At 47.9% G+C, this 12,191-nt stretch overlaps 2 protein-coding genes across 2 annotated transcripts in view; both read left to right on the forward strand.

Annotated features, from left to right (window-relative positions):
- The first annotated feature begins 28 nt into the window (after positions 1-28).
- On the forward strand, positions 29-4,343 carry LOC108023202 (RILP-like protein homolog). The gene is made up of 5 exons (XM_017092462.3): positions 29-1,084; positions 1,146-1,633; positions 2,007-2,102; positions 2,179-2,304; positions 2,480-4,343. Exons 1-5 carry the CDS (start codon positions 470-472, stop codon positions 2,610-2,612), a joined length of 1,458 nt encoding a protein of 485 aa, XP_016947951.1. The 5' UTR covers positions 29-469; the 3' UTR covers positions 2,613-4,343.
- A 4,120-nt stretch (positions 4,344-8,463) lies between these two features.
- The window catches only part of LOC108023190 (microtubule-associated protein futsch), a 61,550-nt gene continuing 57,822 nt past the window's right edge, over positions 8,464-12,191 (forward strand). Inside the window, exon 1 of the mRNA XM_017092437.3 lies at positions 8,464-8,628. The gene's annotated coding sequence lies outside the window, so the exon portion shown is untranslated. The remainder of the gene's footprint in view (positions 8,629-12,191) is intronic.

The raw sequence follows: 12,191 nt of genomic DNA on the forward strand, positions 1-12,191 counted from the left end.
TCATCTGCGAACCAGCTCGCCCATCTGGAAGGGGAACCAGCCAATCGTTACTCATCGCCTCTGGTTCCAGTTCAGCAAAAAGTGGCTTGCAAATAAATTGCGAAAAGCAGATTGTTTATTTTATGTGAATCGGCAGCAACGGCAGCATCGGATCGGCTCAGCAGAAGCAACAACAAAGCGAGTGAATGAAGTGAACGCGAATCCGACTCTCACGCACACTAGCGTGGGTTGGCCAATCTCTGGGTGTGTGTGTGCGAGTGCGAATTGCGAACTGCGAACTGCAGATTGCGCATTTTCCCCGCTGCCCCTGGGAGCACCTGAAACATCTGGAGCCCCTGGACCACCTGGCACCTTTGCCCCCTCTGCCGGCCATCCCCCGCATCCACGGGAGCAGGACAACTGAAGCGGGTCTTCAGGAATCCCGAGAAATCGCAGCATAGCCGCAGGAGCCCCAGTGACCACCACCTGGATGCCCGGCTTCCACCTCAATGAGATGGGTGAAATGGTACTGGACGCCATCGACGACATCGGCGTGGTCGATGTGTACGATCTGGCCTCCGACATTGGCAAGGAGTACGAGCGCATCATGGATCGCTTCGGCACGGACGCCGTCAGCGGTCTGATGCCCAAGATCATCAACACCCTGGAGCTGCTGGAGGCGCTGGCCACGAAGAATGAGCGCGAGAATGCCACCATCCAGGAGTTGCGCGACAAGGTGGCCCAGCTGGAGAGTGAGAAGCTGGAGAAGGCCGAGTTCCGGCGCCGGTTCGACAAGGAGCTGGAGCTGATCGAGGAGCAGTGGCGCAGCGAGACCAACGAGCTGGTCGACTTGGTGTCCTCGCTGCAGGACGAGAACAAGCGGCTGGTCAAGCAGACCCAGGACCTGCAGTCCTCCTCCGCCCAGAGCTCCGGCCTGGGCGCCAGCCTCACCGAGAGCATAATCAGCATGACCAACCACGAGCTGCACGGCGCCCTCTCCGACACCCAGGTGCTGCAGCGGCTCAAGGAGCAGATATACAAGCAGCGGGACGAGCTGAAGAACCGCGAGCGGGAGCTGCAGGACAAGTACAGCGAGCTGGAGCACGTAAGCTAGATAATCCCTTTTAGATGGATAATCTCTAATCACTTGCAATGATCATCCCCAGCTCACTATCCAGGCGGAGCGGCTAAAGGCCTCGGAACGGGACACTCGGCGCCGCCACAAGCTTATGCAGGCCCAGGTGAAGACGCTCTGCGAGGAGCGCGCCGACTTCCTGGCCCAACTGCAGGATCAGAGTCGCGAGATCAATCAGCTGCGCAAGCGCCTGGGGCTGGCCGAGAAGGAGAACGAGGACTTGGTGGCCTCCTACGACGACGGCCAGAACGATCCCAATCGGCCGCGTTACACCACGCGCGAGCTCAAGGAGCTGATCAGCGAACGCGACGAGCTGCTGACCACCATCGACAGCCTCAACGAGCAGCTGGCGGAGCTGAAGCCGCCCAGCCAGGCGAAGGCCAAGCGGCAGCGCCATTTCTCCAGCTCCGACGACAGCGACGAGGAGGACGACGGTCATGTGGCGGACAACGATGACGACGACGAGGAGGAGGAGGCGGCCGAGGCGGACGAACTGGAGCCACCGGCAGCCGGAGAAACGTGAGTGCATCTTCCAGAGATATTTAGTTATCACTTGCTAGCAATTGCTGAGAGCAAAATGATTAATGAAAAACCATTTACCTGAGTCATTTCTACCAACCGCTAACAATATTCAAATAGACCTTATGATGCAAACACTTCATAAACGGGTGATTCATTCTCTGTATGTCTCTTTTTGCGTGCTTTTGTGTGCAAGGTCAGCAGTTATTTGAATATCGCTGGGCGGTTAGATAGATGATGGAAGACAAACAAAGCCTTTTGGGTCCGTTGCTAACTTAACCACAAATGCATAACATTTTAGGAGTGCTCCTTAATTTAAAATATGCAGATTTCTCCCTTATGAATATACTTATAAATATATCATTACTTTCAGACCGCCTGGTCACGATGCGCCTGTGCAGGGACCGCTGCCCTACGAGCCGGACGACGCGCCCTGGAAGAAGAGCTCCGAGTCGGGAATTCGAAAGTTGTGAGTATAACACAGGCTGACGAATTAATTCTCCCGGGAAACCCTTTACTTACACCCTCAATATCCTATTCAACAGCTTCCGGAAACTGTTCTCGGACCCCTCGGACGGCAACAACACATTCCCGAAACGTTCCTTGGCCACGCTCTCCAAGATGGCACTGTCGGCCACGCCCGGCTCCGTTTCCGCCTCCGCAGCGGCGAAGTAAGCGCCCCTTAAAGCATCCGAGTTGGCGTGCATTTCACTTTTCGTTTGTTTTCTGTTTTTCCGTTTCCGTTCCGCTTCCGTTTCCGTTTGCACTGCCCCGCACCCCTGCATCTTGCATCTTTATTTATTTATTTATTATTTACTATTTACTTCGGTATACGTTTACGTTTAGTTTAGGCAACAGCCTGTATCTGACCCTGTCCCTCGCCATTCACCTGCTCCGCCTGAGCTGTACATACATAGTTTACACACTCGATTGCTGTGCCCTCGTAATTCTAAGTTGTTATGCGATTTTTTTTACGTAATACGCGTGTTTTTTTCGTAACTCGTAACCCCTAACTTTAACTTTAATGGATATGTTTTATACGAAACCACTTTGTATCTTTTGTACCTTCGATTTTCTCTAACTTGATTAACGGCTACTATCTAAGACTCCGAACATACCACAGCCCGTGCATAAGCAGTGTTCCAAGGAACAACAACAAGAATTGTGCAAAAAATGCCGAGTGAGTTTTTAATGAATTTAGACAAACGACAAGCAAAACCAAGAAAAGACAAACAATCCCCATGAGGTGTAGAAACAAATGAGAACGAGTCGATTTGGACCCCAGATTTTAGAGAATGCAAGAGGAATGAGAAGATTTTGCTTGAATTATCCGTAGTCTAACTATCCCCAAAGACCCCCTTTGAATCCTTACCACTCCGGATCCCGGCTATCGCTATCCCATATGAGTATAACATCTGTTGGAAGGTATTTTAGCATTCTCTTAGCAGTTGCCCCAAGCGGCCTTATACACATATTACAAATTTATCAAAATACGCAAACTGTAGAATGAAAAGGAAAAACTTAAAAAGATATATAATTGATATATAATTAGCAAACGTTACAACCTTAGCGCATTGTTTGTTGAATTGAATTAAACTAACTAAACGAAACCAAACTAAGCATATTAGATTCCATCGATTGCATTAGAGTGCACAAAGATGCCAAAAATAAGGGAAAATATCTCCAGTCTGAATCAGCGAATGTTTTAGCCAAGAGTTTTACCATAGACTTAGCCATTGACCAGCTCTCTCCAATTGTTGTTACCGAATTAATGTGAATCCGAATCGCACGCCCACGCCAGTAGCTTCACGAGCAGATATATGTGTCCCCCAAGCCTTATCCACTTACAAGCCCAGTGCTCTAAGGGAGATCTCAGTCGAGTGGAGCGCTTGACCCCTGACCCCAGCAGATTCTAATATTCCAAACCACTACATTAACCCTTACAAGTTCTAAACTGAATGTGTGTTGACCTCCACGAAGCACTGCAAGATAATTCGGCAAGAAAAGAACAAATTTGTGCGTTCGAGGGTCCGTCTCCGCCTCCTGCTCTTACTTAACACCCGGTTCCCACTTTCCACTCAGAGAAGCACAAAAGCGAGAAAGCTCCGTTACATATCAGCTTTATCGACGTCGTCGATTGAAACGTGCCAAAGACTAATTGTCAGAGCCCTTCACCCGACTCTTTCGACCCCATCCCGACCCCCAGCACCCCACGAACAATCTATCTCGTTTTATTGCCACAAATTGTGGCAACTGAACTTTTATGTGTATTTGAACACGAGAGCGTAACTGTATCTGTATCGATATAAAAATGGACTAACGAAAAGAGTGTCAAGATCGTTTGAGAGGAGATCACAAAGCAAATGAGGATGTTGGAGATGGATAGACATTGAGTATTCGGTGAATTAATGTTAACTAAATTTATATACACATATACACACGCATTATACATAATATACTTTACTATATACTATGTAATATCGTATTATATGGAACTATGACTAACCAAAAAGAAGGCAACAATTATACAAGCTTAGAGGCGTGCCAGGGTGCCACTTGGACCACGGGAGCGACGAGCGCGCACTGGAGGATCGGATCGGATCGGAAGCAGCGACTCCACACCCGGGTCTCCCTCTAGCTCTGTACGTACATACAATTTATGAGTGGCTCCCCGGGCGACCATCAAAAATAAAACTTATGAACCATTGAAGTGGGTGTCGAGTGCTTCTTTTGGGTCGGAAACAAATGGATCATACGAGGTATTCCACGAGTTTATAGGGTGTTTTAATATTATTTCTTATATTCTCCTTTATTGGGTTTATTTTAATTTGGTTTTCTTACATTTTTGCTTGCTTCTACCTGGGATCGAAAAATGTTTACAAGAAATGTTAAGAAAGAGTCAAGAATTGGTATCGAGAAAGAAGGACGACCAAATGGAAAATGATTGCTGGGCTTTGCTTGTTTTATAACACCTCGGATCGAAATATTTGCAAGGAATGTTAAACAAATTCAAGAATTTATGTCAAGAAATAAGGAGGGTGCTTATGATCTGGAGTTATCGATGAACCAGGTTGAAAACGATGTTAGCAAACGACGATCTATTCAAGGAAAGGTTAGTAGAATCGGTATTCTTAAGTCTTAGTTCTACTTGTAAGCCCTTCAATTCAAATTGAATGGATTTTAGTTATTTTCCCTTATGAGCAAAGTTGATTTAGGTATTATAATTGGGCTCTGACGTAACCCCTGGCAGGGCGGTTTATCCTCCAGGATAAGGTGGAGCTTTCTCCCCAGGAGCTTTTCGACTGAGCTTTGCCCCGGGGCTCTGGGCTGGTTCTGGGTCTGGGCCAGCCCAACGTCTTGCATCATCACCATTAGTCTGCGCATCCGCGTCCGCATCCTGCATCTCATGTCCTGCGTCAGCAGCATCTCGTGCCCCCCACCTGGGGTCCTTGCTCGGCGTCCTGCCACTTACTGGGCTCCTGTTCCTCGTGCCGGGTTTGAGGCGTATCTAGGGCGTGGTGGTTGCTCCGTCCGCACGACCTTGAGCCACGCCCCTCCCCCTCCCCCTCCACCTCGTCTGCGGCTGCGTTTTAATTGCCCAGCAACAGGCGGTGGTTGTTTTTGTCTCGCTTTCGGGGGTTGCCCCACCTCATCCGGGATGCGTTTTGGGCATTCTCGACGGGACTTTCACGCAGTTCCAATTAAGCAATTAAAAATCTGCCACCGGCCAGCTGGGCGAGACGGGCGGGCGGGCATGGCAGCCGGAGACGGCGTTGTCAGCTTTTTAATTAAGAAGATGTAAGCGTAATAGGATAGAAGGATATGCGCTGCAAAAATCGTAGGTCGAAATGGGCGCAGCTAATGAAGAAGCCGCCCTGGGCCTGTGGTCAGTGGGAGTGGGGCCATTTTGCACTAATTGGCCTGGCCAGAGGAAGAACAAAGGGACTGCGGAGGGGAAGCCCCTGTGGTGGATTAATTAAAAGAAGGAGCCCTTAGTGGGCTTCTGCAGAGGCCCCGTGCGACCGTTTCAGGGGCCTTTAGCCAGTCGATTTTCGAACAGGCCCGCAGCAGCCGCAGCACAGGCTCCCTTGGATGCGGAGGGGTAAGCGCTCGCAACTCCCGGCAGAGTGCGAGTACAGTGCTCACTGGAAAAGGGCGATGGATGAGGGTTTTCTGCGGGCCGTGGCACAGTACCCACTCGGTGCAGTGCACTTACGAAGAGGGGCTTATTGATATTATTTGTATCATTCCAAGGTGAATAACATTTAAAAGCAAAGTATAGGCTAGCAGTACCATTTCAATCTAGTTTCAATTATAAAATGAGATACTTTCATTTATAAATTAGATACTTTTATAATTGAAACTAGATTGAAATGGTACTACTAGCTTAAACTCAAAACTTCTGCCTGATTTGTGCTGTTTTAAATCGTATGACTTTAACACCACTTTTCATGCAAAATCACCAGTGTTTAAGCGGTTGGCGATGGTCTTTTGCAGTCTCTCACTGCCGAGAAAGCACTCCAACTAGAAATTGAGTCCACAACGCGAGTCTTCACTGTGTTTGAGCTCAACGAAGAGAGGGCCGCCAGAAAATGTTGCCGGGCAACATGTTGCGAAACTGGCGGCAGAGCGAGAGAAAAGCAGCTGCTGCTGCTCCAACGCACACTCTTATTGCTCTTGCGCTGCTCACCGGCCGACTGCTGCACCGCGATGAGCGCCTGTGAACGAAAACTGTTTTTTATACAAGGACATTGCCATCTCATGGCCACCCTAAGATTACAAGAGAGAGCGCAAGCACGCCCCCGCATCTTTCTCTCGAGAGCGAGAAAGTAGTGAGCGTACAGGTGGGTCAGAGCGGGACGAAGATAGCGGCTTTAGTGCGCCGACTAGAGTTGGCTCGCTTGCGCCGCAGTCGGTTGTGCGCGTTTCTGGGAGCCTGGTCAGCGGCCAGCGCCAGGTTGGAACAAGAAAGCGAAAGTGTTAACGCTCGCGCACATCCGCTGCACCGTTCCGCTCCACTGTGGACCGCTCCCGGCGCTTCTGTTGCCCAGCGTGCGCATGTGTGTGAAAGTGTGTGTTAGCCGTCCGCCGTTTTCGAGTTGGCCATATGTGAGACTGCTCACTGGAGGAGGCCATCATCAGTCGCGTCCGCGTCCAGGATTTCCCCAGCGCCCCCGCCACCTTCGCGGCACCTTATTGCCGTCCCTGTTTGCCTGCTGAATTCGCGACGCGCATGACGCGATGTCGCCGCAACATGTTGGGCGCACTCTCGCCGCTGCTGGCGCCTCTGGTGGCCTGCTTCGTTCGGGTGAATTCTACGAGTTTTGGAGCCGTTGGCTTGGAGCGCTTTGCGCGCGATGTTGCAGCGCGCTCATTGGAATGAACATTCTAGGAACTTGCCCTAGACGGATTAGCAGGCGCCCAGTCCGCGCCAGCAGGCCGACGACCCAAATTCGCGAAAAATAGTGAGCGAGCTGTATGGCTGTCCCTCTTCCGCTTCAGCCGGCGAGGTGAGTGGTTGGAGCAGGACGGCTGCCAGAGCACGGGCTAGAGTGGGATAGCGGGATAGCCGGGAGTAAGTGCGCCCGGTTCGGGTCTCGGCTAAGCTTGGAATCTCAAAATGAAGCTTTGAAGTTCGCGCCAAATTACACTGGTTTTTTAAACTCAAAAAATACCCCATACATTTGCCGATTGGTAAGTGTTTACCAGATAAACCATTATCAAAAAGTAGTAGCAATTTCCTCTGTTTGCCGCAGCTTTTGCAGGAATGTGGGATACCTCTATGAATTTGTGGTTGAGTTCTCTAATATTCTACAGTTAAATATTTGAATTACAAGAGGGTCAAAATTTGAGTCCATTCTCAAGTCAGATTTTTCCGTATTTTCAATGGCTTTCAGAATTGGAGCTCAATTTTGATGTGGGATACCTCTATGAGTTTGTGGTGCAATTCTCTAATATACTACATTTAAAAATTTCAATTACAAGAGGGTCAAAATTTTAGTCCATTTTCATGTCAGATTTTTCCGTATTACCCATGGCTTTCAAACAAGTCCCCAAAACTGAATTTCCAGATTTCATAACTTGCGTAATTTCCTCCCGATTTTGAAGTGGGATACCTCTACGAGTTTGTGTTGGAATTCTCTTACAGTCTACATTAAAATTTTTGATTTCCAAGAGGGTCAAAATTTTGGTCCATTTTCATGTCAGATTTTTCCGTATTACCCATGGCTTTCAAACAAGTCCCCAAAACTGAATTTCCAGATTTCATAACTTGAGTAATTTCCTCCCGATTTTGAAGTGGGATACCTCTGCGAGTTTGTGTTGGAATTCTCTTACAGTCTACATTAAAATTTTTGATTTCCAAGAGGGTCAAAATTTTAGTCCATTTTCATGTCAGATTTTTCCGTATTACCCATGGCTTTCAAACAAGTCCCCAAAACTGAATTTCCAGATTTCATAACTTGGGTAATTTCCATCCGATTTTAAAGTGGGATACCCCTACGAGTTTGTGTTGGAATTCTCTTACAGTCTACATTAAAATTTTTGATTTCCAAGAGGGTCAAAATTTTGGTCCATTTTCATGTCAGATTTTTCCGTATTACCCATGGCTTTCAAACAAGACCCCAAAACTGAATTTCCAGATTTCATAACTTAAGTAATTTCCTCCCGATTTTGAAGTGGGATACCTCTTTGAATTTGTGTTGAAAATATCTTAGATTCTTTATTATAATCTTTTTGTTAAAAACACTTAAACGCGAAAAAAGTCGCGGAGGAGAAGCTAGCTTAAATATATTTCAACTAATATCTTCATTGCAGATAACCATAAGTGATGCCTTAGAAGCGAATCCTGGACTTCCTCTCGTTCACCCAATTAACTTGTCACTGAGATAAAGCGATTAGGAAGCAGGCGAGGTGGGAAAAATGGTCACAAGAAGCAACCGAGTCCTCGCCGGTCGCCGAACAAAGAATATCCGGTGGCCAAGTGCCGGACAATGGTGAGTGTCAAGTGTTGATATTTAAGCTTCAGAGCAACCAGCCCCTGGGGTTGTCATTCCCCCAAACTGCAAGGATATGAAATTTGGTCAACGAATGTACGAGATACCAGGGGGCAGAGCAGGCAGAAGAGGGTGCAATGAATATATGGCAACTGCATTGCAGCTAGCCCCTGAGGCGGGGGCGGTCGTGGGTGAGCCGGTGAGGCGGGGATGGGGCGTGGCAGGGCCTAACAAAAGCAACTGTGGCAGCTGCTCTTGTCCCACAGTAAATTCAACTCAATTTAGCTCAGTTCTCCGTACTCAGTACTCAGCTGTCGCCTTTCGAGGAAATCCCATACCGCCCTGCGGCTGTTTTTCGTACAGTTCCATAGCCGCTGAATGTCCCTTCGTCCTGCGAAATGACGACAAAAAGTATGCAACACTCGCCGTGCCGTGCTGTACCGGAAATGGCATTTAAGCGGATTCCGCCAAGTGCTAAGCTCACAGGAAGGGCGGGAAGGGCGGTAAGGGTGGGCGCAAGGTATGCCCCGATCTGAATCTGAATAGCCGAAAGTTTTGCACCGAGCACATAGCATCTTGCCACCCGCTGAGCCAGCCTCAAAGGAAACGCCTGAATGATATTTGAAGACTCTCGCTGGGATAACAATGTGAAAGCCAAGCGAAAGCTGTGTAATGGACATAAGTAATCGTTCAGTCAGTGTTTTACCGACAAAGTTGGTCTGTAGACTTCGTACCAGTGGTTCTAAATTTGCATACCCCTGCCATGGGTATTAGGACTTTAGTCCGAAATATATATTCTATTATAAAAATGTTATAGACCTAAATGATGAGAGAAGTAATAGAATACAATTCTAACTTCGTTGTTTTCGATTATTGATAATCATAATTCTAGGGCATACCATTCCTTAGAATTGAAGAATTTTGAGTATTTTTAAACTTAAAATTAACAACTATTTCATATAGCTTTTAGCTATTGCATATAAACATCGGCCTTACTTCCGACCAAAGGTAACCACTAAAGATTTTAAGAATCGTCCTGCAAATAGATAGTATAAATATCACGTAAAGTATTTATTAATTGTTCTCACGATGTCTTTATCGAGCATCGAAAGATGATTCCCCTTGTGGACAGAAGACTGACACGGCGACAAGGACAAGGACATCGGATATTGGACAAGGACATGACGGGTAGTCGCCATCATCATCAGACGAGCATAATTTCAGGCCATTATGCTGCCCGATAAGTTGATGGGCAGCAAATCCGTTTTGGGCTATGACATAATGTCACATGGCTGCAGGAAAAGTTAGAGGCAAGCGAAGAAGCAAGAGAGTTGGCGAGGCGAAGTGCGGCGTTCTCCTACTACGGAGGTAGCGTCCTTTGCCGGCATATCCGAAAGCTTTTTGCTGCACTGCCTTTGAGCTTTTGCGATGGATGTAGATGCTCCACCTCCTGGCCAGAGGCCCTTCCACTGGGCATGTGCCAGGACACAGGACGGGACAGGGCTCTCGTTTCCAAGCGCTGGACGACGAGCTTTTCGCCAGGCCAACAACAAATCATATGACTGCGAAAGCTCTGCCGCAGAACAGCTGTTGGCTAGGCGGCGCCCCGATGACGCCATCGAACTAAGGGGAAGCCAGGGGTTCAGGGGTCGAGGGTCGAGGGTCCAACACCCCAACATCCTACCACCCTGCCATGACCCGCCATTCAACTAGGAGAAGCTATTAAAGCGAACGTCCTGACAGATGTCTAGACAAAGAGTTGAGAGCCACCTGCTGGGGGAAAAAGTTGAGCGGCAAAACGTTGGGGAGTTTGACTCGTTGATTGATCGATTTCCCAGCGGAGTTGTGGCGGCACCGGGATGCTTGACCGCCCCCAGATGGATGAAATATAAAATATTTTATATTGTTGCACCGCCCGGCACCCTTTCGCGGAACTCATTTGTCGCGCTGCGCGTTTGCGTTCGCGTTTTCGCTGCGGTTGCTCTAGAGCACTTGCCAACTTGCTGGCGCGTTGCGAGCCCCAGCAAATAGAAAAACGTACATAAACAGAAATAAGGATGGATGTTTGTGCACCTGTAGTGCACAATGTGTACTATATGGCACATAGTACACGGCGTACAGCAGGTATTCACACGGCCAGGAGTGCTTGTACTTTCAATGGGCTCCCAGCTGCATGGCATTTAAAACATTCGCATTCGCATTTCACCTGCCACCGATGCGGTCTTTGATTTTCCGCCTGCCACGCCCACGCGAAAGCGGGCGGGCTGACGTGTTCCTGACATCTGTGCGGACATTTCGGAACTTTATAGCTCAAAAGAGTCCCTGCATTGGTGGGGAGAGCGCAACGCTTTCATATAAAGAGGATAGATTAGAATCACCTTTCCAAGAAAGTACAAAATATGTTTGTAATACACCGCAGCGTCTTTCAAAGTCATGATTTAAAATTGTCTGGATTACGGAGGTAATGGTGAAAGTGTTCCCGAGGTTATTGTCGTCGTATTAAATATTTAAGGGCCTTTACACTTTACTCTTTAAGATCTCGAAGAATCAGGCCCTCATTTAGAATTCCATTTCCGCGGCGGCGTTTAGGGGTTGTGCTTGCACGTGTTTTTATCGGAGGGATTTGGTGCGCTTTCTGGAACTCCCCTAATTACCACCCTCTCCCTTCGTTTCTGTATTTTATTTTATAGTTAGTTCGTTCTTATTCTGCCGTTCTGCCGTTCTGTTTTCTATTTTTCTGTTTTCTGTGCTGTTGCCGCGGGCTGCGTACATCGTACAACGGGGCGTAAAGTGGCCAACAAGCCGTTAAACATGCCCTGCCAAGTCCACCCCCTTTTGGCCCTGTCCTCCTAAGCTAGAAAACTGTAGAGCTCAAACTAAAGTTGGCTTTTGGGGAGGAGTTGCATTGGCCAGGCTGCCAGGCCCTCACTCCCTCTTCCGTGGAAGAAAGGAGAAAGGAGCGAACAATGCCGAAGCCTTGCATACACAATTATGCAACAAGAACAACAGCAGCGACAAGAGGAAGATGTTGCAGATACATTACTGCCATCTAGTTGGAGGATTTTCAGAAGGAGAAGGTTGCAAAGTTTGGACAGCCCCGCCAGAATGTGGGTGGAGTCCCAGGGAGTTTCGGTATGTTTTATGCTGCCACTGTTCCTATGCCCAGTATGCAAAAAGCGTATCAAATGTATTGTTCAACGCTGATTGAATTTATTAAGCCATTACGTGGCAGAACCAATGCAAAAGAGCTTTAGCAAAAACTTTGAAAAGTAAATTGTCCATTTACTTCCCTAGAAATGCGTACCGTAATCCTCTTTTGGTCCGAAATGCCCATAGAATAGATCTCAGGAACGAAGCTTTTTTCACTGCACACTTTTAGGCGTCTTTAAACCTGATTCCACAATCCAATATGGTTTTCAGAGCGCTTCACTTTAAGCCTTGAGTTACCCATGCGGTTTTTGGCTGTATTTGTCAGTACTTTTTGTGGTTCAAGAAGTTTTCGATCGTCAGGCAGTTATAAGAGCCATTATCTTGCAAGCGCCTGCCAAGGAGGGCAGTAAAAG

The sequence above is a fragment of the Drosophila biarmipes genome, chromosome X (genome assembly GCF_025231255.1).
Source record: "Drosophila biarmipes strain raj3 chromosome X, RU_DBia_V1.1, whole genome shotgun sequence".
NCBI lineage: Eukaryota > Metazoa > Arthropoda > Insecta > Diptera > Drosophilidae > Drosophila > Drosophila biarmipes.